Source organism: Syngnathus typhle, linkage group LG12, assembly GCF_033458585.1.
Source record: "Syngnathus typhle isolate RoL2023-S1 ecotype Sweden linkage group LG12, RoL_Styp_1.0, whole genome shotgun sequence".
NCBI lineage: Eukaryota > Metazoa > Chordata > Actinopteri > Syngnathiformes > Syngnathidae > Syngnathus > Syngnathus typhle.
Window position 1 is genome coordinate 12,048,531 of NC_083749.1, and position 25,019 is coordinate 12,073,549.

At 45.0% G+C, this 25,019-nt stretch overlaps 1 protein-coding gene across 8 annotated transcripts in view; it reads right to left on the reverse strand.

Annotated features, from left to right (window-relative positions):
• The window catches only part of fbxw2 (F-box and WD repeat domain containing 2), a 133,775-nt gene that overhangs the window by 100,835 nt on the left and 7,921 nt on the right, over positions 1 to 25,019 (reverse strand). For 6 of the 8 annotated variants that reach the window (XM_061293884.1, XM_061293886.1, XM_061293885.1 and 3 more), the window contains 3 exons: positions 14,689 to 14,983; positions 12,386 to 12,608; positions 8,405 to 8,599 (listed from right to left, as the gene is read on the reverse strand). In XM_061293884.1, the coding sequence (XP_061149868.1) occupies positions 8,405 to 8,599; positions 12,386 to 12,608; positions 14,689 to 14,955 (685 nt within the window). In that variant the 5' untranslated portion in view covers positions 14,956 to 14,983. Of the gene's footprint in view, positions 1 to 8,404; positions 8,600 to 12,385; positions 12,609 to 14,688; positions 14,984 to 24,718; positions 24,996 to 25,019 lie in introns of all 8 variants that reach the window. The other 2 variants (XM_061293887.1, XM_061293889.1) reach the window with 2 other exon arrangements.

Below are 25,019 nucleotides of genomic sequence, written 5' to 3' on the forward strand. Positions count from 1 at the left end.
ATCAGAGCAGAGTTTTAACTCACAAACACCTGGTAACAGAGGTGAGGAAACGGGAAACACTTCCTTAAAATAAGCCTTAAGAACTTTACAGGTTAAGATTAGTCGCAAATAGGTGGTGCATCAATGTCCTTGAGCATCCTGCATTGTTTGAAAATGAGAATGGTCGCTAGTTTCAATCCCTGCTATGTGTACAAATCATACTCAAAATGCATTTTTTTACAATAAACTTGAGAGCCTCCCGTTCATTTTCAGTGGGAACAGTGTTGTTGGTCTCCCTTTTTGGCTAGTGCGTCATAGTCTGGAGTAAAATTTGTTGTGGCAATTCTTAGGCGAGATCCGAGGTGTTGGTCTGTTTACCTCGATCTGTGACGGGTTGATGTTGACGTTCATGTGGCTGAACGTCACGTCGCGTACGTCGAGCCAAATTGGCCACTCTCTTTTAAACGCTCGGCACTGTGTCCACCTTGCTTTTCCTTGGGCGACTCATTTTAATGGAAGGATTCCAGGGGAAGGTTTGTGGGTGTCTTTAGTGCAAAACTGCATCTGAAAGCTCAGCACGCGAATTACAAGAATGCTGTCGTCAAAGCCTACGCTCTAAATTCGGGACTGATACGAATAGAGCGAGAGTGCGCCATGTCCGTACTACTGAGTACGTACACGCACTTGTGAGTGTGCACCGAGCTTTCTGACACGGCTTCCGGTAGTAAATGCGCAGGCGAGCGCTTCGCCATCTACTGGGGAAACGCCGTCATTGCAGGCAAAATGACCCCCAAAAGTTTAATAATACAATTTGTTCTGGGTTGGCGGGCCGAATTAAACGGTCCCGTGGGCCGGATGTGGCCCGCGGGCCGTAGTTTGCCCACCCCTGCACCAGACCGAACAATGCAAGTGAGCTAAAAGCCGCGACTGAAGCATCCTGGGCATCCATACCACTTCAGCAATTCCACAGGCTGATTGCCTCCATGCCACGCCGTATTGATCCGTGCAAAAGGATTCCCCACCAAGTATTGAGTGCATCAATGGACGTTTTCAAATGTTTGATTTTGTTTTGCTGTTATAAATATTTTTTTCTTTACTTGGTCCGAGGAAATATTGTAATATTTTGAGATAGGATATTTGAGTTTTCTTAAGCTGTAAGCCATAATCAGCAATATTAAGATAATAAAAGGCTTGCAACATTTCAGTTGATTTGTAATGAATCCAGAATGTATGACATTTTTGATTTTTTAATTGCATTACAGAAAATAAAGAACTTCATCACAATATTCAAATTTTCTGAGACAGTCCTGTAGATTACCATGTTTTAAAACCAAGGGAAACTAAGGATGATTCAAATTTGGTAGATTAAATGAGAAAATATTTAAAAGGCAAGAAGAACAAACCACTAATGCGGCTGTTTCTGTCCCTCAACAGGAACTGTAATTAGTGGAACCAGGAAATTGGGGTTTCATTAGGAGCATTGAAAAGGAAACGGTGGCATTCTTCCAAGAGGAAAGGGTCATATTGAATATTGTTAATTACACTAACTGCCATTAAAATAGCAAAAAGGTCAGTTGAGGTGGACCTAGCAAATTACAAAAGGGTCATTCTTTTGAGGTAACGTTCAATCGGAAAAAGTGAGTCAAAGGTAGCCTTACCTCTTAGAGAAATACCGGGAACAAGAAAATGGAACAATGATGTTATTGCATGTTGGGTGGCTATCTATTTTGCCGTTTTGATAACTTTAGCAGTATGATATTTGTGGGAACTAGCAGTCATAATCAGTAAAGGAGAGATGAGTGGGCAACTAATATAGACCACCCCCAAAACATTATGCTGCATTGTATCGATTTAAAAGATCAATTTGACCTTTCCAGTATGATCTGCTGTGTCGCATCTGGACTGCCATGGAGAAAGTATATGATGTTTATATGGGTACTTTGTCAACGACCGCTGTAGATTCTGCCAGGACAATCGAGGGCACCTCCGGCAGCTCTTCGCTTTGACTTGGACATCCACTTTTTTATTGATTTTCATATTGTGTATTTTATGTGCCCTCTCTGCATCCATTGCAGCCTGGTGATCCTGAAAGGGGGATCCTTCCATCTGTGGAAAAATTACTCATTTTTCCCCTGGTAGGGTTTTTGTGAGTTTTTCCTTGCCCTTTTGGGAGCTTAAGTTCAGGGGATGCTTTGAGAATAATTGTCAATTGTTTGTCTATGTGAAGCCCTTTGAGACTGCTTGTCATTTAGGGCGATGCCCGTGTGATTTTAATCCATCCCCTGGGGGAGAGGGGAGCAGTGAGCAGCAGCGGTGCCGCGCTCGGGAATCCTTTGCTGATCTAACCCCCCAATTCCAACCCTTAATGCTGAGTGCCAAGCAGGGAGGCAATGGGTCCCATTTTTATAGTCTTTGGTATGACCCGGTTTGAACCCACAACCTTCCAGTCTCAGGGCGGACACTCTACCACTAGGCCACTGAGCTGGGAAAGAGCTGGTAACAAACAAAATTTCATTAAATTTGAGAGGAGACGATGATCTGACTGAAATTGATGCAATTGGAGTCCCCAGAGGAGTTCCTGATTAATCAGGACTAATTGACCAAATTGCAGCGGGATGGGAGTCCTCCATTTGCTGCTGGTGTACGTTGAACAAGAACGTTGACAGGATAAATTACATCATTGCAACATGCAGAAATTGGGCAAACGGACACGAACGAGACTTAAGGCAGTGCACGAACAGCTAGCCACGCCTTCCCTAATGTCAATCCAGAACCACAGTGCTCTTGTTATGTTGTTGTCTGAGAAAGGAGGGGTCTACGCAATGTTCGGGGGAATTATGCTTCACCTTCATTCAGCACGACACCGCCCCTGATGGGAGCCTGACGAAGGCGATTGCAAGCCTGCGATCCCTCAACACGATGATGAAAGAGCACTACAAGTACCGTTTTTTTTCCGTGTATAGTGCGCAAAATTTAACGAATTTATTGTCCTAAAATCTGGGGTGCGCATTATACATGGGTACAAATTTTTTTTTTTTTTTTTTTTAATTTTTTTTAGAAAACAAAACCAACAACAGGACTGACCGACAAAGTCGTGGAACAAAAAGACTGGGTGACATTACCTAAGACAGGAACAGAAAGCAAACAGACATCATGACAGTAACACATGCAATGATCCGACGGTGAGCGAGGGGCAGACAGGACTTAAATACAAAACACGTTACATCGATTGAGGTGACACAGGAAGAGAGGGGCGACGCGAACAGAAACTATGGCAACCTAGACACATACCAAAACTGGGGACGAGACATGACAAATGTCCCTCGAAATGAAACTTGAAATCACCAAGTTTTGGTTTCCAAGGGTGTTTTTATTCCTCTTCAACGTCTCTCCCATACAGAGCCGCCTTTTTCACGTCCGCACGCCTCTTTCCCGTGCGCGCACGGAGCGCGGTGGTGCGCTTATGGGCAGTCGGAGAAATCAACGCCAACAAAAAAAAATTACATCTAGCCTAGTTAAGACCATACCAAAGACTATAAAAATGGGACCCATTGCCTCCCTATGATCATTGGGACTTAAAAAAACAAAAACAATAAAAACAAACAAAAAAAAAATGTCATAAAAAAAAATTCACAAAAATTGGGTGCGTATTATACATAGGTACAGGCTTTTTTCCAGCATCAGCATGCCATTTTTAGGGGGCGCACTATACACGGAAAAAAACGGTAGATGACTGCTTTTGGGAAGTGTAAAGCCCTTGTGTCCTCAATTTTAATATCAGTTGCAGTGTTTGCTGCTATGCTCACCTTATATGGATGTTGTTGTATACTATCTCTTCGTGGTCTGTTTAATCGTCTCATCACTACAGCAATATCGCCTATGGAAAACGAGATTGCTCAGATGTACCGAATGTCTGAGCGGAACCATGATGATGATGATGGCAAAATTCCTTCATCTGGGTTACCAGACTTTTCCCAGATCCGTGTGATTCTGAATGACATCGCAACGTTTGTCCTTTTTAGTGTGAACACTTGTTATGATCATGTGTGAATTTGAGCAAATATGTGATAAACAGGAAGGAAATGTTGGAAGAATTTAGCGGTGAAGCCTTGGCCTACCAGAACTGGGGCCTAATATTTCACAAGTTGAACTCCTTTCGTTCAACTACCGTATTTGTAGGACTATAGGTCGCGTATTTTTGGGTGGAGGGGGGGGGGGCACTTATACTGAGGAGCGACTAATATGAAAAAATTTTTTAAAAAAAAGAAAAAAGTGACCCTGCAATAAACAAACCGCGATGTAGCAAGGGTTTACTGTAATTTGAATTTCAAGTGACGCCAGCGGCGCGGCGGTTGTTTTTATAAAAGACAAAGATTCGATCAAGGCATGACGAAGATGACGAAGGGCCCCACGTACTACCGGCATCATTAGCGGCTTTCTTTGTAAGTGACACGGAGGACGAAGCGTTTGAAGAATTTAATGATTTGGAGTGACACAGAAGGTTTGAAAAACTATTATGGCTTTTACGCACGCCCGGTCCTACTCTACGGAGCTCTCTTTCACCTCCGTGGATGGAAGTCGGGGGCCGGCGCTCGGCCGGGTGGCTGTCCGGAGACAGTGGGTGGGGCTCGGACATGGCTTTTACGCACGCCCGGTCCTATTCTATGGAGCTCTCTTCCACCTCCGTGGCTGGAAGTGCCACCTTCGGGGATGGAAGTCCACGCCGCCACACGCCTGGAAGTCGACGGCGGTGCTTGGGGCCGTGTGGCGGTGAACTATTTATGTTATAGTTATTTGATGTATTTAATTTCATGTAGCAACTTGTATATGTTTTTATCGTTACAGTTAAGTAGTTGTTGGCTCGTTGAATTCTTGTTTTGTTAAATAAAGAGCTGTTTACCAAACCCACGTCTTTCCTTGTACTTTGTTGACGCTACAACGCTGTGGAATAACAACGAGGCTGACGTCAGGGCGCACACGCGGCGTTGTTGACAAAGGACGAGGAATTTGATCGATGGATTTAATGATTTGGAGTGACACAGATGGTTTGATAATATTATTGCTTATATAATAGTTATTTGATATATAATTTATATATATCGTTCTATGGGCCTGTGGAATATTTTGAAGTGCAAGCGCCGTCAGCGGCGCGCACCCGGCCGGCATTGTTGACATAAAAGACGATCGATGGATTTAATGAATTGGAGTGACACAGATGGTTTTATAAACGTGTTATTCATGTAATAGTTAGTTGAATAACTCTGAATGTTACGTCAGGCCCATTTTCAGCTCTTCGTTTGTGTTTATGTCACATTAGCATAGCTATCGTTTAGCCTGTTGTTGCTCGTTCATGTCTGTTCTTGGTGTTGGATTTTGTCGAATACATTTCCCCTGAAATGCGACTTATACTTGGAGCGACTTATATATGTTTTTTTTTTCACGTTATTGTGCATTGTATGGCTAATGCGACCTATATTCCGGAGCAACTTTTAGTCCGAAAAATACGGTAAGTTCTTCTTATCTAGTTCCAGGGATGTCCTTTGACCTCCAATCAGTTTTATGTATCTTTCCTGTCCTTTTCTTATCATTCTGTTTATTTCTGTAAGAGGCCTTCACTAGCGATGAGCAGAGCGTCTTCGTACAGGCAAAATGTTCTTTTTTTAATTAGAAGGAACTGTTTTCCCTTCTAATCAACTCTGTAGCTTTGATTCATAGATTGTTGTTGATCAGAACTGTTTTTCTTTGTTAAGTGTTACAGAAAAGACATACAGTTTGAAGTAGTTGCATATAAGTTATCCTATATTTACTCAATGTTTGTTTAAGGAACTGCATACAAGTCACATTTACTTAATGTGTGTTGAAGTGTTTAGGGTTATTTACTCATTATTATTGTGTGTTGTGTTAGTTTACAAAGAAGATAAACTTAGCAAAGGTTTAGTTGCATTGTTCCACAGGAAAGCGGCATTCAACGTGCTTCAAGTTATCTAATCACAGTCGAGGACAAATCAGCCAACTATGGAGAAGCCAACTGGTTGAGGAAACAGGACAGACTCTGCAATTCCAGTGCTGGGGTCATGGGTCGACGATGGTCACTAACATTCCTTAAATAGGCAGCGTTGCTACAGTTCCAAACCCCATCCTTTTCGTGTAGCAACGCCTCTGCAGAGTAAGAACTCAGAATTGATGGAAAATATATCCAAAACCCTCTCTGCAATTCTCCTCGCGAGTAAACCAATCCTGGTTGTCTTCTCCTCTTTGTTATAGCGTGTAAAATTATGTCTGATGGTACTTAGACTGGGCGGCTCGGTGGCGCACTGGGTAGCACGTCGGCCTCACAGTTAGGAGGGTGCGGGTTCGATTCCACCTCCGGCCCTCCCTGTGCAGAGTTTGCATGTTCTCCCCAGGCCCGTGAGGTTTTTCTCCGGGTACTCCAGTTTCCTCCCACATCCCAAAAACATGCTTGGTAGGCCGATCGAGGACTCCAAATTGTCCCTAGGTGTGAGTGCGAGTGCAAATGGTTGTTTGTCTGTGTGCCCTGCGACCGGCTGGCAACCGGTTCAGGGTGTCCCCCGCCTACTGCCCGATGACGGCTGGGATAGGCTCCAGCACTCCCGCGGCCCCCGTGGACTGAACTAAGCGGTTCAGAAAATGGATCGATGGATGGATGGATGGTACTTAGACTTGACAATATGTCGCTTTGAAAAATGACATCGTTGAGAGGTCCATACTGCTCGCCTTAAGCAATCCTTGTTTGTCTGACATCATGAGATGAACATACTGCTGTGAACAAGAGAAGCGATACATTTGTCTAAACTCCATTGCATGTATTCAAAAAAAGGGGCCAGCCACATAGACTATGTCCGGAAGAAGGCCCAGCAGAGGTTGTACTTTCTGAGACAGCTCAGGAAGTTCAACCTGCCACAGGAGCTGCTGAAGACCTTCTAGACTGCCATCATCCAGTCTATCGTCTGCACTTCCATCACTGTCTGGTTTGGATCGGCCACCAAACAAGACAAGAACAGACTGCAACGGACAATCAGGTCTGCGGAAAAGACAATCGGGACCAACCTCCTATCCAGCCTACCTGTCCAGGACCAGGAAACGTGCAAGTAACATCTCTGCAGACCCTTCTCACCCAGGTCACAGTCTGTTCAAACTACTCTCCTCCGGACGCCGTTACAGAGCGCTGTACGCCAAAACCAGCAGACATAGCCTCTTCCCCCAGGCTGTCGCTCTGATGAACTCACACCGCTCATGATGACTCAGAGACATCACTCTGCAATAACATCCTGCTCTCGCGACTTAAATGTTGTTAGTTGCCTGAATGTTGTCAGTCACTATACTGTCGTACAGAGGCTGAGATCAATGGTCAATAAAACTGATTCTGATTCTCATTATTATCACTGATGGTGTCTCATCTTAATTCAAATGCGATGAAAATAAGACATAGGATAGCCATGTGTTGAACTGTGGTTAGACTCAAGGCTTGTGTTTGTAGCAGATATTATGCCAATAATTTTACAATTTTAGAACCTGGTCTCCTAACATCCCTGGTAGGCCAGGTTAACTTGGTTAAAATGGTTATTAGCTCTCAATCTAAGAAATAAATGGCTAATCTCTATCATTAACAATTAGCAATACAATAGTGAACCCGCCTTCCGGTCTAAGGGAATCCTAGAAAAGGGGTCTGGGTACCACAATACCCGACAATTATTGGCAACAGGTGCTACATTTAGGGCACTCATTCCCAATCTGTGCAAAGCATGGTCTTGTAAAGTGGTGCACAATTCTCAAAACAGAAATTCAAGACGATCTCGGATTTTCCCCAATGTGATAGATACGTGCAATAGATGTGAACTTGTCCCAAGCAGACCATTCCTATGAGTTTTGGTCCTGCCCTAGGCTTGCCAAAAGTTAGACAGATTTTTTAACACACTTAACACACCATATGATGCAGCTATCTCCCCTGAATCATGTGTGGCTTTATTTGGCACTCCTGTGGCTTCAAAACTGCTACGAACCTGCCTTTAACACCATGCTAGCTAGTCGTTTTATACTTCTTAACAGGACACTCCCTCGGCCTCCCTCTCATGGCAGACGCATCAGGGAGCTACTGCTCTCCATAAAACTTGAGACATTTCTGTTCACCTTTAAGGGTTCCCTAACCTCCTGATGAGACCTGGTCATCTCTTTTGAGTCACATATAAGCTTTAGCTATCTTACCTAATTGCAATGACAGAGACCCTAAATCCCCTAAAGCTTATTTTCCCCGTAAATCTCATCTTTATTTCTCGACCACCCTTTTTCTTAGATTAAGATTGGAAAAATCTTCAGCTGTGTTTAGAATAATTGAACAAATTTTGTTTTAGAAACACATTTATATAATGATCTTCAATCAATCAGCAAGCATGTCGACTGAACCAACCTGCTCCTGTGTGGCCCCGAAAGTGCTGAATTTTGGCTCCTGTGCTCCATTCCCAGCATGCAATGGTGTTGTCAAAGGACCCAGTCACAAGCTTTTGTTCATCAAACTTCACTGTGGCACAGGTGTGAGTCTGAATTCCATAAATGCATTGCCCAGTGCGTACATCCCATAATTTTGCAGAGAGATCATCAGATCCTAGAAAATAAAACATTATGCAGTTAGTGTAGTCACTATACCAAAATTATGACTTCAATAATAAACACTGCATTCTGAATTATTTTGCAAATGAAGTGTTTCTCTGATTCTTAGTCTATACCAGGGGTCATCAACCCGCGGCTCCAGAGCCACATGCAGCTCTTTAGCACGCCCCTAGCGGCTCCCTGGAGTTTTTTCAAAAATGCGTGAAAATCTTTTTTTTTTTTTGGTGGTGGTTATTTAAATACAGTTTTTAGATGGTAATCATGACTCAACCATTCTTACGCTGTAAAAATGTATGTAGTTGTAAATCTATTTAAAAAATACCAAATTTAAGAATGACGGCAAATAGCAAAATTGCGTCATAGCCTGCGACACAGCACAGGTGAGTTGTAAACAAACAAGTGTGTGAGTGATGGGTCATGGATTCAAAAGGCAAATTGAGAAACATTGCTGATGAGAGCAGAGGCTTTAAGAAAGAAGGACTGAACTCTTTGCTTTCATTGCCAATGCTGAAGCACTGCATGTTTGATATGCAATGAGAAGTTGTCAAATAAGAAGAGGAATTCGGAGTGACATTTTCAGCTAAAGCATGCTAAATTTGTTGCTGATCACCCAGTTGCAACTGAGAGGAAAGATGGAATTGCACTGCTGGTGGAGAAATTTGAGGACTGAAGAAACAGTTTCAAGAAGTGGATGTCATCTCCAACTACTGCTGCAAGTTGCGCGTCTACATCCGTGACGAATGGTGCCGGGACTCTGTGGTGGGATGCAAGCACTGCTCGCCTCTGGCGAAGTTTGTGATCTCCAGGCTTTTGGGGTCCTGAACTCTCTCCCCCGTTGTTTATTTGTATGTTACTCGTGTACTGTGTCTCGTCACCGTGGGATGGAGGAAACGTAATTTCGATTTCTTTGTGTGTCTTGGCATGAAGGAATTGACAATAAAGCTGACTCCGACTCCGAAGTTTTGTTGCAGCCCGGGAGATAATAAAATGCGGAAAACCATTTACTGAGTACATGAAGGATTCATTCATTAAAATATCAGAGTGCTTATTTTCAAACTTCAAAAACAAAACCGAGATCATTCAGAAAATTAAAGACATGCCTCTCCGCACAAACAATATCACCGATCAGCAAATCAAGGACATCAATTCAGCTCCAGCTTTCTCAATTGCCTGTCATGGATGAATCGTGTGACGTGACCAATATCAAACAGACAGCGCTGCTATGCAGGTACATGAACTCTAATGGGCCGCAAGAAGAAATGATCAAATTGACACCATTATTTTTCATTAAATTATTTTAATAGTAGGCATACAACTTATGTATTGACAGTCTATGTTGCATTATAAAAGGCTTTTAGATTTTTGCGGCTCCAGACAGGTACCGTAATTTTTGGACTATAAGTCGCTCGGAGTATAAGTCGCACCACCCATAAAATGCCCAAAAATGTAAGAAAAAAAAAATACCGTTTTTTTCCGTGTATAGTGCGCAAAATTTAACTAATTTATTGTCCTAAAATCTGGGGTGCGCATTATACATGGGTACAAAAAAAAAAAAAAATTTTTCTTTTTTTTAAATTTATTTATTTATTTATTTTTCTTAAGTCCCAATGATCGTCACACACGCAGGGAGGCAATGGGTCCCATTTTTATAGTCTTTGGTATGGTCTTAACTAGGCTGGATGTAATTTTTTTTGTTGGCGTTGATTTCTCCGACTGCCCATAAACGCACCACCGCGCTTCGTGCGCGCACGGGACAGCAAACGAGCAGGTGATCGAGCAAGCGTCTGATACGAGAGCATTCCGGTCGCATGGAGCGTGTTTGAAGTGAACAGCAGAGAAGAAAGGCAAAGTGTTGTGAAATAAAATGCACAGAACGGATGCGCAAGACACGTCAGCTATATAAAGAGCGAGAGTTGTTTTCTTCCTATTAGTTTCAATTCACAGTTTAATTAGCAGTTTCAATCAGCAAATAACAAAATGCGTATTACAGGTAATATTTTATTTCACAACACTTTGCCTTGTTCCTTTGGTCTCTGCTGTTCATCCTAAAACACAAAGGCGCTCTTTAAGCAATGCGACAGTGAGCGCCCGGCGCGCTGCGGTTGCGCGACCGCACCAAATTAAGCTCCCTGCGCAGTGCGCACTGAGGTCCACTTAAATTTTAGAAAGTACATCAGGACTTTAAAAATATCTTCTAAATTTCAGCGACGGCTCTGTCACAATAATCGACCAGCCCGGTGCAGTTGGGCGGTCGGCGGCGCGCTACGGTTGAGCGTTCTCTCGCGCGCTCTCTCTCTCGCTCTCTCTCGCTCTCGCACACACGCAAACCGGATATCATACGGAGGCCGCCATTACAGATGCGCAGAACGGATGAGCAAGACACGTCAGCTATATAAAGAGCGAGAGTTCAGTTCTCTACCTAAATCCGTATTACAGGTAATATTTTATTTCACAACACTTTGCCTTGTTCCTTTCTTCTCTGCTGTTCACTTCAAACACGCTCCATGCGCACGGAGCGCGGTGGTGCGTTTACGGGCAGTCGGAGAAATCAACGCCAACAAAAAAAATTACATCCAGCCTAGTTAAGACCATACCAAAGACTATAAAAATGGGACCCATTGCCTCCCTGCGTGTGTGACGATCATTGGGACTTAAAAAAAAAAAAAAAATTAAATTTTCTTTTTAAAAAAATTCATAAAAATTGGGTGCGTATTATACATGGGTACAAGCTTTTTTCCAGCATCAGCATGCCATTTTTAGGGGTGCGTACTATACATGGGGGCGCACTATACACGGAAAAAAACGGTATATAAGTCGCTCCGGAGTATAAATTGCATCTTGGGGGGGCAATCTATTCGACAAAATCCAACACCAAGAACAGACATGAACGAGCAACAACAGGCTAAACATTACGGTATGCTAACGTGACAAACACAAACGAGGAGCTGAGAACGGGCCTGACGTAACATTCAGTTATTTAAAAAAAACTATTACATAAATAACACGTTTATAAAAACATCTGTGTCACTCCAGTTCATTAAATCCATCGATCGTCCTTTGTCAACATTGCCGTGTGCCGCGCCGCAGTTCAAATTATTCCACAGGCCCCTACCGTTCATATTTTTATTTTAAATTGCCTTTCAAGATGACATCTGTTCTTGGTGTTAGATTTTATCAAATAAATTTCCCCTAAAAATGCAACTTGTACTCCGGTGCAACTTGTGTCTTTTTCTACTTTATTATGCATTTTATTGCTGGGGCGACTTATTCTTCAAAGCTATTAGTGCTGAAGAAACTATTTTTAATGTTGAAGTATTAACTTTATTTTGTAGCCTTCACAGGAGATATACTGTTGCTAATTTCTTATGTACTTGTGCTTCCAGGTACAAGGTTTCCAAAAGGTAATCCACCGTTACTCCTGATAATCTATATTCATTAACTCTTTGAATAGTGGAGCCATTTACCATTAACTTTATTTCCTAGTTATTGCTCCTTCTCTAAAATAGCATGAAGTTTGTTGAGTAACAATTTATTATTTTTGAACCATGTCTGGAATTTAGATATTCCCCTATTAACAGTAAGCAGCAACTGGTTTCATTCATTGACGATATATAAAAATATTGTGAAATGCCGTATTACTGTGTCAGGGCTGCGAGGGCCCTTAATTGCTGCTCGCAGGTCTAGTTTAAAGTAAATTCCACTGAAAATGAAATAAATGTACTTTGTCTGATGACTGTTTATTTAATGAACTAAAATCACTGTAAATTAAGCATAATCATACCTGTGCAGAGAAGACCATCCTTATAATAGAGAGCGTACACACGAGCACTGTGGCCAATGAGTGAGGATGTCTCAAAAGCCTTCTGGTCCTTTAGTTGAATCATACGCAGTTTAGCCTTCAGGTAGACAGCCTTCCAATGAGATGCATCCTGAATGGACTCATCAATTCTCCAGCCAAGCTCCCGACAAACGTTCTGCCACACTTCTGTGCATGAATTAATCACCTAAAGAGAGAGAATGTTTGAACAGCCTAAAATCATAGGAACCAGACTTAAAAAGAACATATGCTACAAGTTGTTTTTCATAAAGTGCTTTCCCAGTAAAAGGTGTGTGAAAATGTACAAAATGTGATAGCTGTAGTAACATTATGCAAATACTAGAGAAGGTTTTCAGCCAGTTAAATGAAGTTAAAGTTAAAGTTAAGTTAAAGTCCCAATGATCGTCACACACACATCTGGGTGTGGTGAAATTTGTCCTCTGCATTTAACCCATCCCCGTGTGATTTTAATCCATCCCCTGGGGGAGAGGGGAGCACTGAGCAGCAGCGGTGCCGCGCTCGGGAATCATTTGGTGATGTAACCCCCCCAATTCCAACCCTAATGCTGAGTGCCAAGCAGGGAGGCAGTGGGTCCCATTTTTAGAGTCTTTGGTATGACCCGGCCGGGGTTTGAACCCACAACCTTCCAGTCTCAGGGCGGACACTCTACCACTAGGCCACTGAGCTGGTTATGAAAGCAATAATTGTAAATTAAAAATGAAATTGAAATGGAAATTTTACATTTCCTCATACCACTTTAATATTTAAAACTTTATATTTCAGTTTACTTTTGTTATTCCTTTTTTAAAGAATGTCCATCTACTGAAAATAATGGCATACATGTTTTCTGTTGCTCCAGCAAATAGCCCTGAATTCCCATACGTTCGTAAATACTCAAAATTATTTCTACAAATGATTGGTTTTCCTGAATTATCTCTATCCCTTCGGTGGAAAACAGGAAAATCAGTACAAAGAGGGAAAATAATCTCATTCTCATCACACACAAAGAAAAGGGAAAAAGAACATGAAGTAGTCCTGGTAGCTAAAATCTGTTATCTAGAAAACAGACAATCCAACAGAAAAAAAAACAGAATGAAATCAAAAAATGTCACCTCGATCTCAATGAAACAATTAACAAACATTACAAACTATTTTTGATACATCGATTAAGGTAAGATTCTTTCCATCATAGAAATAAATCAGGTAAATACTCAGCATCCCAAATCAAACGAAATAAGAAAAAAAGCAATGATTGCATTCATTAAGAACCCAGCAGGGAAGCCAACCAGCTCACCAGACGAAATAGGTTTTTTACTTCTACAGCCACCTATATACTTCAGAAATAAACCCTACCCAGGAAGACATTGACTCTTTTTTTCAACAGCATTGAATTAACTCATTTCAATGAACGTCAAATATCTAACCTTGAACTAACTATAACAGAAGGAACTGTGTTCAGCACGAAGAAGCATACCGAATAATGAAGCTCCAGGCCCTGATGGCTTCCCGGCTGAGTTCTAAAGACATTTTCGGTCCACGTTAGCTCCACTTTTCATTAGAATGTAAAACAAATCAATACAAAAATCAAAACCTCCAGCTAGCACCATTACAGTATCAATTCACTCCTTCTTAAACAAAATAAAGACCCAACACTGCCATCTAGTTACCACCCTATATCCCTCTCCAATGTAGACAATAAAATCCACCTGTTCCAACTTATCCTCATGTGTTATATAGTTTGCGGCTCCTGAATCGCTTCGCCCTCGTCTTGTCGCTACAGTGACAACCCTTTCATTGTTAGTTTTTCATAGTCCCTTTCACTGCACTTTGTCAAGAACTCTCCCTTTTGGAGCACTTTGTGTTGAACATTTTGCAATCCCTCTTTTTTCTTCAGTACAAGGTGTTTTTTTCCCTTTTGTTAAAATTAATCTCTACCTTGGCGGCCTCCATTCAACTAGTCATGTCACCGAGATATTTCTGAAATTTGGTTCCAATGCTATTGCTCGTCCCTGAAAAAATCCAATGGAAAAACGAACATCCGAAGCCAAGCAAGGTCGTTTTGGTGTCCAGCTGCGCTAACGGAAAAGCGCCTTGATTGACCCTCGGGAACATACCAATTGGCTGCAATGAAAGAATTAATTTTGAGATCTGTGCCATTGCAGAGCCAGACAATAAATTTGTTTATATGCGTGAAAATATTTCATGTTTTATAATTGAGCGAAATCCATTTCACACATCTTATAAACAAACATTACTGAAATATTTACTTTATTCCAGCGCTTGGAGACGAGGCAGCAACACAGTAAAGTCTGTGGATCTAACCAGCGCAGCAAATAGAAAGCCAGTTCCAGAGGCAGGAGTCGCAGAAAGTCACGTTTGAGCAGTGCTTCCAAGCCATTTGACAAATGGCGAAGCTGGGCCGCACCACTGAGGAATATAATGTGGTCCAATGACTGGTTACGCTGCTGGTCATTTAGTGTAAGGAAAGTGGTAGAGATTGACTCCAACCACCTCTGAAAATCTATCTTCTCCATGAGCTCTCATTAGAGCAATCAGGAATCCCTAAAAGGAAAAACAGAATCAGAGATTAGTATTCACTCAATGTTTTTTACTGCGTAAACATAATTTTTGCTTGTTTATTTTTGGCTTGTCCCGCCCAGTTTTCAACAAGAAATTTAGTTAATTTGGCGCACTACCGTAATTTCTGCACTATTAGGCGCACTTAAAAACTTAAGATTTACTCAAAAACCCACAGTGCGCCTTATAATGCAGAGCGCCTTATATATGGATCAATTGATGAATTTGTTGATCCATACTGGTTGTACACAGCGCTCTCCCAAAATGTTTCAGTACCTTTCAGTACAACTAGTAAATTACAAGGTCGCATCGCTTCCCAGCATGACGGCAACCGTGGTCAGGGGGCGTCTTTGAATAGCTGTTGTATCCGCGAGGCTATTTCATTTCAAAATAGGCTGTTCCGTTAATGTTTTCGAGTACGTTTACGGCTCAATATCCAACGGAATCGTAAATAAGCAGCACCAATGTGTTAAATCAGTCTTTAGTCAGTTCTGATCACTTTTATGGGAGAGAGTTTGAGAAACGTGATTGTTTACAAGGGGCTGCCACAACACTTTGCTGAGGCTCATGGGAGTCTGGGAGCAGAGGCTCATGGGAGTTTGCGGGTGGCTAATGCTATAATGATAGCTGCTATATGCACGAGGCTATTTCGTTTCAAAATAGGCTGCTCCATTAATGTTTCGAGTAAATTTACGGATCGATATGGAAGGGAAACATAAGTAAGCAGTACCAATGTGTTAGATCGAACTTTAGTCAGTTCCGATCATTTTATAGGAGATAGTTTGAGAAACGCGATTGTTTACAGAGGGCTCATTGGTTATTGGCTGGTGGATGCATACCGCAACCCTAGTCAACCTCAGTTTGTTGAAGTATATCTTCTATTTTATGCGCCTTTTAATCCAGTGGGCCCTATATATGAAATAATTTCTAAAATAAAAAATTAAATAAGGGTGCGCCTTATAATCCAGTGTGCTTTATGGTGCGAAAAATACGGTATATACACTTCGATTTTGTTTTAATTTCACACAAAATAAACAAGACTGGGATTACAAATTGAATACAGCAATATTTCATTCTTTAGTATGTTCATTAAGTTTGATCCAATTAATCTTCTGCAGGATACGGCGATTTCTGCTGCGCCACACACAAATGCCCCAGAGCCACAAGCCCATTGAAGAAAATGGGTTCCAAAAATTCCCACCGAGCTACAAACACAGATATGCTCACACCATTGAGGAGTATACTGACTCTGTTTCCTCCTACATCAGGAAGTGCATTGATGATGTGACTCTCTCAAAATCCATCGTTACTCGGGCTAGTCGGAAGCCATGGCTGACAGGTGCTGTCTTCAGGCTGCTGAGGGCCAGGGACAAAGCCTTTAGAGCGGGGGATGAGGCTGGCTTGAGGACTGCGAGGGCTGACCTGTCCCGGGGCATCAAAGATGCAAAGAGGGCGTTCTCGTGCAAAATTACCGCCCACTTCAAGGACAGCAGGGAGCCTTTGGCAGGGCATTCAGACCATCACGAATTACAAGCCCGCGCCGCAGAGCTGTGAAGGCGACGTCCGTCTGCTCAATGACCTCAACCGCTTCTTTGCTCGCTTCGACGCTCAGAACAGCACTTGCCCGCTGAAGGCCACTCCCCCTTCACACGAGCTGCCCCTGTGCCTCTCCGCCGACAGCGTGAGGAGGGTGCTTGCCGCTATCAACATCCGTAAGGCGGCGGGCCCTGACAACATCCCGGGTCGAGCGCTGAAGGACTGCGCTGGTGAGCTGACGGATGTCTTCACAGACATCTTTAACACTTCCCTGCAGCAGGCCATCGTCCCGTCGTGTTTCAAAGCTGCCACCATCGTACCTGTGCTGTAGAAACCCGCTCCGTCCTGCTTCAATGACTACCGCCCCGTGGCACTTACGCCCATCATCATAAAGTGCTTTGAGCGGCTCGTCATGGAGCACATCCGATCCGTTCTCCTTCCTACCATTGACCCCTTCCAGTTTGCGTACCGAGCCAAATGGTCCTCTGAGGATGCCATCTGCTCTGCCCTCCACTCGGCCCTCACCCACCTGGAGAGAAGGGACTCGTATGTGAGATTGCTGTTATTGGATTTCAGTTCTGCCTTCAACACCATTGTGCCACAACGCCTCATCAGCAAACTTGACACGCTGGGCCTCAGTACCTACCTCTGCAACTGGCTACTGGACTTCCTCTGTCAGAGGCCACAGGTAGTACGTGTTGGCGACAAAATCTCCGCCAGCATCACGCTGAGCACGGGGGCCCGCCAAGGCTGTGTGCTCAGTCCGCTGCTCTTCACCCTCCTGACGCATGACTGCACTGCAACCTACAGCGACAACCGTATAGTGAAGTTTGCTGACGACACGACTCTGGTGGGTCTCATCACCGAGGGAGACGAGACTCAATACAGGCTGAAGGTTGACCTTCTGACCACGTGGTGCAGGGAGAACAACCTCCTGCTGAACGTCGACAAGACCAAGGAGATTGTTGTGGACTTCCGGAAGGGTCACACCCAACACCTGCCGCTGACCATCGACGGTGCTGTGGTGGAGAGAGTGAGCAGCGCCAAGTTCCTGAGGGTGCACATCAGTGAGGATCTCTCCTGGTCCACCAACACCGGCAAACTGGCAAAGAAAGCCCAGCGCCGCCTGTACTTCCTGCGGAAACTCAGGCGAGCGAGCGCTCCTCCGGCCGTCATGACTACATTTTACCGCGGCACCATTGAGAGCGTCCTCTCCAGCTGTATTGCTGTTTGGGGTGGCGGCTGCACTGACTACACAGCGCATAGTGAACACGGCGCTTCGCTCCCCTCCTTGAAGGACATTTACACCTCCCATCTCACCCGCAAGGCGACCACGATTGTGAGTGATGTGAGTCACCCCGCTCATTCTTTGTTCGAGCTTCTGCCCTCTGGGATGAGGTACAGAAGCCTGCGCTCCCGCACCACCAGACTCTCAAACAGCTTCATACTCCAGGCTGTTAGGATCCTGAACTCGCTTCCCCGTTCTGCGTAGCGTCCTGTACTTTTACTGTCTCTATGCAGTGTATGCACACTGGCTCTTATTTGTTGTGTTATCTGTTTATTTATTATTTATTATTACTCTTATTATTTATTGTTTGTTCCTTCTTGTTTTTTATATTGCGTCGTTTACTTGTATGTCTATCGTGTAATATGTCTTGTCACCGTGGGATAGAGAAAACGTAATTTCGATCTCTTTGTGTGTCTCGGCATGTGAAGACGTTGACAATGAAGCAGACTTTGACTTTGACCTCATTGATTAAAGTACAAAGGCACACAATTATATTCACACATTAAATCAATAAAAGAAAATTGTAAGCATATAATTATCCCTCCAATCCAAATCAATAAAGATGACATAACTAGACACTTTTTTATACATATATATAAGTGGTCAAGAGAAATGTTTTTATAACTTCATGATCTGATCTGTATTCTTGTGTACTTTGAAATAACAAATAATTTTGGGTATATTGCCTGAATAGCCTAATGACCTTTTAAACTGTTCAATGCATGACAGATGTTTTTCTAAATTACGGACATTGCCAAGGGCGTCTAAGAATGCTGAATGCTTGATTATATCTTGTGTTTTGCCTAATGGTTGATGTGACGTCGTATGTTGCCTAACGCTAGACGCCAGCCTTGGACTGAGGGCAATGAAAAGATATGGTTGGAAGTAGGGTTGTCACGATACCAGAATTTCAGTAGTTGGCACCAATACCTGTGATTTTCCACAATTCTCGATACTAATTCGGTACCACGGTAAAAAACAACAAAACAACAGAATACACATACAGGACTGTTTCAGAAAATTAGAATATTGTGATAAAGTTCTTTATTTTCTGTAATGCAATTAAAAAAACTAAAATGCCATACATTCTGGATTCATTACAAATCAAGTGAAATATTGCAAGCCTTTTATTATTTTAATATTGCTGATTATGGCTTACAGCTTAAGAAAACTCAAATATCCTATCTCAAAATATTAATATATTTCCTCAGACCAAGCAAAAGAAAAAGGTTTATAACAGCAAAACAAAATCAAACATCTGAAAATGTCCATTGATGCACTCAGTACTTGGTTGGAATCCTTTTGCATGGATTACTGCATTAATGCGGCGTGGCATGGAGGCAATCAGCCTGTGGCATTGGTGAGGTGTTATGGATGCCCAGGATGCTTCAATAACGGCCTTTAGGTCATTTGCATTGTTGGGTCTGGTGTCTTTCAGCTTCTTCTTCACAATACCCCACAAATTCTCTATGGGGTTCAAGTCAGGGGAATTGGCAGGCCAATCGAGGACAGTAATGCCATGGTCAGTACACCATTTACTGGTGGTTTTGGAACTGTGGCAGGTGCCAGATCATGCTGGAAAATGAAATCATCTCCTTAGAGCTTTTCAGCAGACGGAAACATGTAGTGCTCTAAAATCTGCATTTACTCTGGACTTGATGAAACACAGTGGACCAACAGCAGCAGCTGACATGGCTCCCCAAACCATCGCTGACTGTGGGAACTTCACACTGGATTTCAAGCAACTTGGATTTTGCTCCTCTCCAGCCTTTTCTTCAGACTCTGGCGCCTTGACTTCCAAATGAAATACAAAACTTGCTTTAGTCTAAAAAGAGGACTTTGGATCACTCTGCAACTGTCCAGTGCTTCTTTTCCATAGCCCAAGTCAGACGCTTCTTCCGTTGTCTTGAGTTCAGAGGTGGCTTGACCATGGGAATACGGCTATTGTAGCCTATTTCCCGGACGCGTCTGTGAACAGTGGCTTTTGATACCTGGACTCCAGCTTCAGTCCACTGTCTTTGAAGCTCCCCCAAATTCTAGAAGTGACTCTTCTTCACAATGCTGTTAAGACTGTGGTCATCTCTCTTGGTTGTGCAGCGTTTCCTGCCACATTTCCCCCTTCCAACAGACTTTTTGTGGATGTACTTTGAAACTGCAATCAGTGAACAACTTGCTCTTCGAGAAATGTTTTGTGTCTTACCATCCTGATGGAGGGTGTCACTGATGGTCCTCTGGACAGCAGTCTTCCCCATACTTGTGATTTAGTTTACTGAATCAAGCTGTGTGAGGTAAATTTTGGATTCTATGCGTCTCTTAAATGGTGACCTGCAGTGAGGAGACCATAAGCTATTTTTGCGGTACAGAGAAGCTCTAGTTTCAGTAATGTGTAGATACTTAGAATATGGAAGGGCCATTCGTCTGTGACCAGGAAGACCCTTGTCCATGCCCTTTTAAGGGCATCGGAAGTAACCAGTAGAGTGAGACTCGGACGGCATCTGTTGTCTTAGGAGGTACAAATGATGGGGGAGAACAGATAGAGAGGGGGAAGGAAAGAGAGGCACAAGGGCTTTGTGGGGCGAACATCTTTGCTGTCGAGAGCTGAAACATCTTTGCTTTTGGGGCCACTCGAACCTTTGGAGAGACATCACTCTGACATCGGTTGAATAAAATATTTTCCCAATCAGCTGTGTGTCACTGGAGTGCTTCCCAGGGACAGCCATTGTTCACCGAGTGTTTTTTTGGAGACCAGCGAAACAACAAAGACCATTCACCACAAGTGTTTATCAAGGCTCAGGAAGCCCTTGCAGGTGTTTTGAGTTTATTAGACGATTCAAGTGATTAGTTGAATACCCTACTAGTATACTTATTCATGATATTCATAATCAGCAATATTAAAATAATAAAAGTCTTGCAATATTTTAGTTGATTTGTAATGAATCCAGAATGTATGACCTTTTTGGTTTTTTAATTGCATTACAGAAAATAAAGAACTTTATCACAATATTCTACTTTTTTGAGACAGTCCTCTATCCATCCATCCTTCCATCCATCCTTCCATCCATCCATCCATCCATCCATCCATCCATCCATCCATCCATCCATCCATCCATCTTCTTCCGCTTATCCGGGGTCGGGTCGCGGGGGCAGCAGCTTCAGGAGGGACTCCCAGACTTCCCTCCCCCCAGCCACTTCATCCAGGGGGATCCCAAGGCGTTCCCAGGCCAGTTGAGAGACATAGTCTCTCCAGCGCATCCTGGGTCGTCCCCGGGGTCTCCTATCGGTGGGACATGCCCGGAACACCTCCCCAGGGAGGCATCCAGGAGGCATCCTGATGAGATGCCCGAGCCACCTCATCTGGCTCCTCTCAACGTGGAGGAGTAGCGACTCTACTCCGAGCCTCTCCCGGATGACCGAGCTTCTCACCCTATCTTTAAGGGAGACCCCGGACATCCTGCGGAGAAAACTCATTTCGGCCGCTTGTATCCAGGATTTCGTTCTTTCAGTCACGACCCATAGCTCGTGACCATAGATGAGGGTAGGAGCGTAAATCGACCAGTAAATTATGAGCTTTGACTTTTGGCTCAGCTCTCGCTTTACCACGACGGACCGGTACAGGCTCCGCATTACTGCCGATGCTGCACCGATCCGCCTGTCGATCTCGCGCTCCATCCTCCCCTCACTCGTGAACAAAACCCCAAGATACTTAAACTCCTCCACTTGGGGCAGGATCTCATCCCCGATCCGGAGAGGGCATTCCACGCTTTTCCGATCGAGGACCATGGACTCGGATTTGGAGGTGCTGACTCTCATCCCGACCGCTTCACACTCGGCTGCGAACCGCTCCAGTGAGAGCTGGAGACCACGGCCTGAAGAAGCCAACAGCACCACGTCGTCTGCAAAAAGCAGAGACGCGATGCTGAGGTCCCCAAACCGGACCCCCTCAACGCCTCGGCTGCGCCTCGAATTATTATAAAAATTATGAACAGAATCGGTGACAAAGGGCAGCCTTGGCGGAGTCCAACCCTCACTGGGAACGAATCTGACTTACTGCCGGAAATGGGGACCAAACTCTGGCATCGGTGATACAGGGACCGAACCGCCCTTATTAGTTGGCTTGGCACCCCGTACTCCCGAAGCACCCTCCACAGAACCTCCCGAGGGACACGGTCGAGCGCCTTCTCCAAGTCCAAAAAACACATGTGGACTGGTTGGGCGAACTCCCATGCACCCTCGAGGATCCTGCTGAGGGTGTAGAGCTGGTCCACTGTTCCATGGCCAGGACGAAAGCCACACTGCTCCTCCTGAATCCGAGGTTCGACCTCCCGACGGACCCTCCTCTCCAGCACCCCTGAATAGACCTTACCAGGGAGGCTGAGGAGTGTGATTCCCCTATAATTGGAATATACCCTCCGGTCCCCCTTCTTTAAGAAGGGAACCACCACCCGTCTGCCAATCCAGAAGCACTGTCCCCGATGTCCACGCAATGTTGTAGAGGCGTGTCAGCCATGACAGCCCCACAACATCCAGAGCCCTTAAGAACTCCGGGCGGATCTCATCCACCCCCGGGGCCTGGCCACTGAGGAGTTTTTTAAATACCTCAGTGACTTTGACCCCAGAGATTGGAGAGTCCGCCTCAGAGTCCCCAGGCCCTGCTTCCACAATGGAAGCCGTGTAGGTGGAATTGAGGACTCACGACGTCCCGAGTCGAGGTCAGCAGCACGCCATCCCCGCTGTAAACAGTGTTGACGTTGCACTGCTTCCCTTCCTGAGACGCCGGATGGTGGACCAGAATTTCCTTGAAGCCGTCCGGAAGTCATTCTCCATGACCTCGCCAAACTCCTCCCACGCCCGGGTTTTTGCCTCAGCAACCGCCGAAGCCGCGTTCCACTAGGCCATCCGGTACCTGTCAGCTGCCTCCGGAGTCCCGCAGGCCAAAACGGCCCGATGGGACTCCTTCTTCAGCTTGACGGCATCCCCAGTGTCCACCAGCGGGTTTGGGGATTGCCGCCACGACAGGCACCAACGACCTTACGGCCACAGCTCGGGTCGGCCGCCTCAACAATGGAGGCGTGGAACATGGTCCACTCGGACTCAATGTCCCCCGCCTCACCCGGGACATGGGAAAAGCTCTGCCGGAGGTGGGAGTTGAAGCTCTTCCTGAGAGGAGATTCTGCCAGACGTTCCCAGCAGACCCTCACAGAGCGTTTGTGTCTGCCAGGTCGGACCGGCATCTTCCCCCACCCTCGGAGCCAACCCACCACCAGGTGGTGATCAGTTGACAGCTCCGCCCGTCTCTTCGCCCGAGTGTCCAAAACATGCCGCCGCAAATCCGATGACACGACTACAAATTTGATCATCGGACTGCGGCCTAGGGTGTCCTAGTGCCAAGTGCACACATGGACACCCTTATGTTTGAACATGGTGTTCATTATAGAATATCCGTGTCGAGCACAGAAGTCCAATAATAGAACACCGCTCGGGTTCAGATCGGGGGGGCGTTCCTCCTCATCACGCCCTTCCAGGTCTCACTGTCATTGCCCACGTGAGCATTGAAGTCACCCAGTAGAACGATGGAGTCCCCAGAAGGAGCGCTCTCCAGCACTTCCTCCAGGGACTCCAAGAAGGGTGGGTACTCTGAGCTGCCGTTTGGTGCATAGACACAAATAACAGTCAGGACCCGTCCCCCCACCCGAAGGCGGAGGGAGTCTACCCTCTCGTTCACCGGGGTGAACCCCAATGTGCAGGCGCCCAGCTGGGGGGCAATAAGTATACGTACCCACACCTGCTCGACGCCTCTCACCGTGGGCAACTCCTGAGTGGAAGAGAGTTCAGCTTCTCTCAAGAGGGCTTGTACCGGAACCCAAACTGTTCGTGGAGACAAGTCCGACTATGTCTAGTCGGAACTTTTCTGGCTCGCACACCAGCTCGGGCTCCTTTCCAGCCAGAGAGGTGACATTCGATGTCCCAAGAGCCAGCCGGGGATCAGACCGCCAAGGTCCCTACCTTTGCCCGGCGCCCAGTTTACACTGCACCCGACCCCTTTGGCCCCTCTTACAGGTGGTGAGCCCATGGGAAGGGGGACCCACGTTTCCTTTTCGGGCGAAGGCCCCGCCACCAGAAGCTCGCCTTCGAGCCCTGCCTCCAGACCTGGCTCCAGAGGGGGGCCCCGGTGACCCGCGTCCGGGCGAGGGAAAACCAAATCCAGTCATGTTATTCATCATAAGGGGCTTGTGTGAGCCGTGCTTTGTCTGGCACCTCAGCTAGGACCCGTTTGCCATGGGTGACCCTACCAGGGGTATGAAGCCCCAGACAACATGGCTCCTAGGATAATAAGGGCACGCAAACCAATCCACCACAATAAGGTTACGACTCATGGAGGGGTGAGACAGTCCTGTACTTTTAAAATCATTAATTTATTTAAAACTGCTTAAACTTGATACATTAAAATATAGCATGAGTGGCATGAAGCCTTCAAGCCACACATCTATAAAAACAAGCAAGACAGATAATAAATAACAACATTCAACTATAGACATTAAAAAAAGAAGAGCAGTGTCATGGAGCCTTCAAGTCACGCAGAGGCGTAGCCGAGCCGGGGCGAGCCGGGGCGGCGCCCCGGTTGAAAAAAATCTAGCTTTTTCGATTCTTCATTTTCATGCCGTTTTTTTCTTTCGGTCTTGCGCGAATGTGCTTGCGCTATTCTATATGCGCGATTTTATCCATTCACCGTTTGCCTCCCGGACCCGGATGTCGTTTTAGCGATCAGCGAACGGCGTGGGTGATGTTCGATTTTTTTTTCCTGTGGGCGCGCGCCCCTACTGGAAAAATTCCTGGCTACGCCTCTGAAGTCACATCTATAAAAACAAGTAAGACTGATAAATAATTTCCAACTTTACCTTTGGTGTGGAAACCTCGCAAGCATTTTTTGCACGTTGGCTTGTTCGAATCTATAATTGCTCCGGTTGCATCTGCCTCTAATGCAAAATATTTCCACACAACTCTTTGAGCGAGCTGGCTTCTCAACAAGCCGGCGTGTTGGACTTCCACTCCCACTTGCTGAAGCCATGGTTATGAAAGACAGACTTTTTCTTCTTCTTCAGCGCCGCTGACTGCTGCTCCGTGCTGCTCTCATGCGTATACTGCCCCTTTCAGTTCCGGCAAAAATCGACACAGCTGCCAAAGTGAAAAGTTCAATAT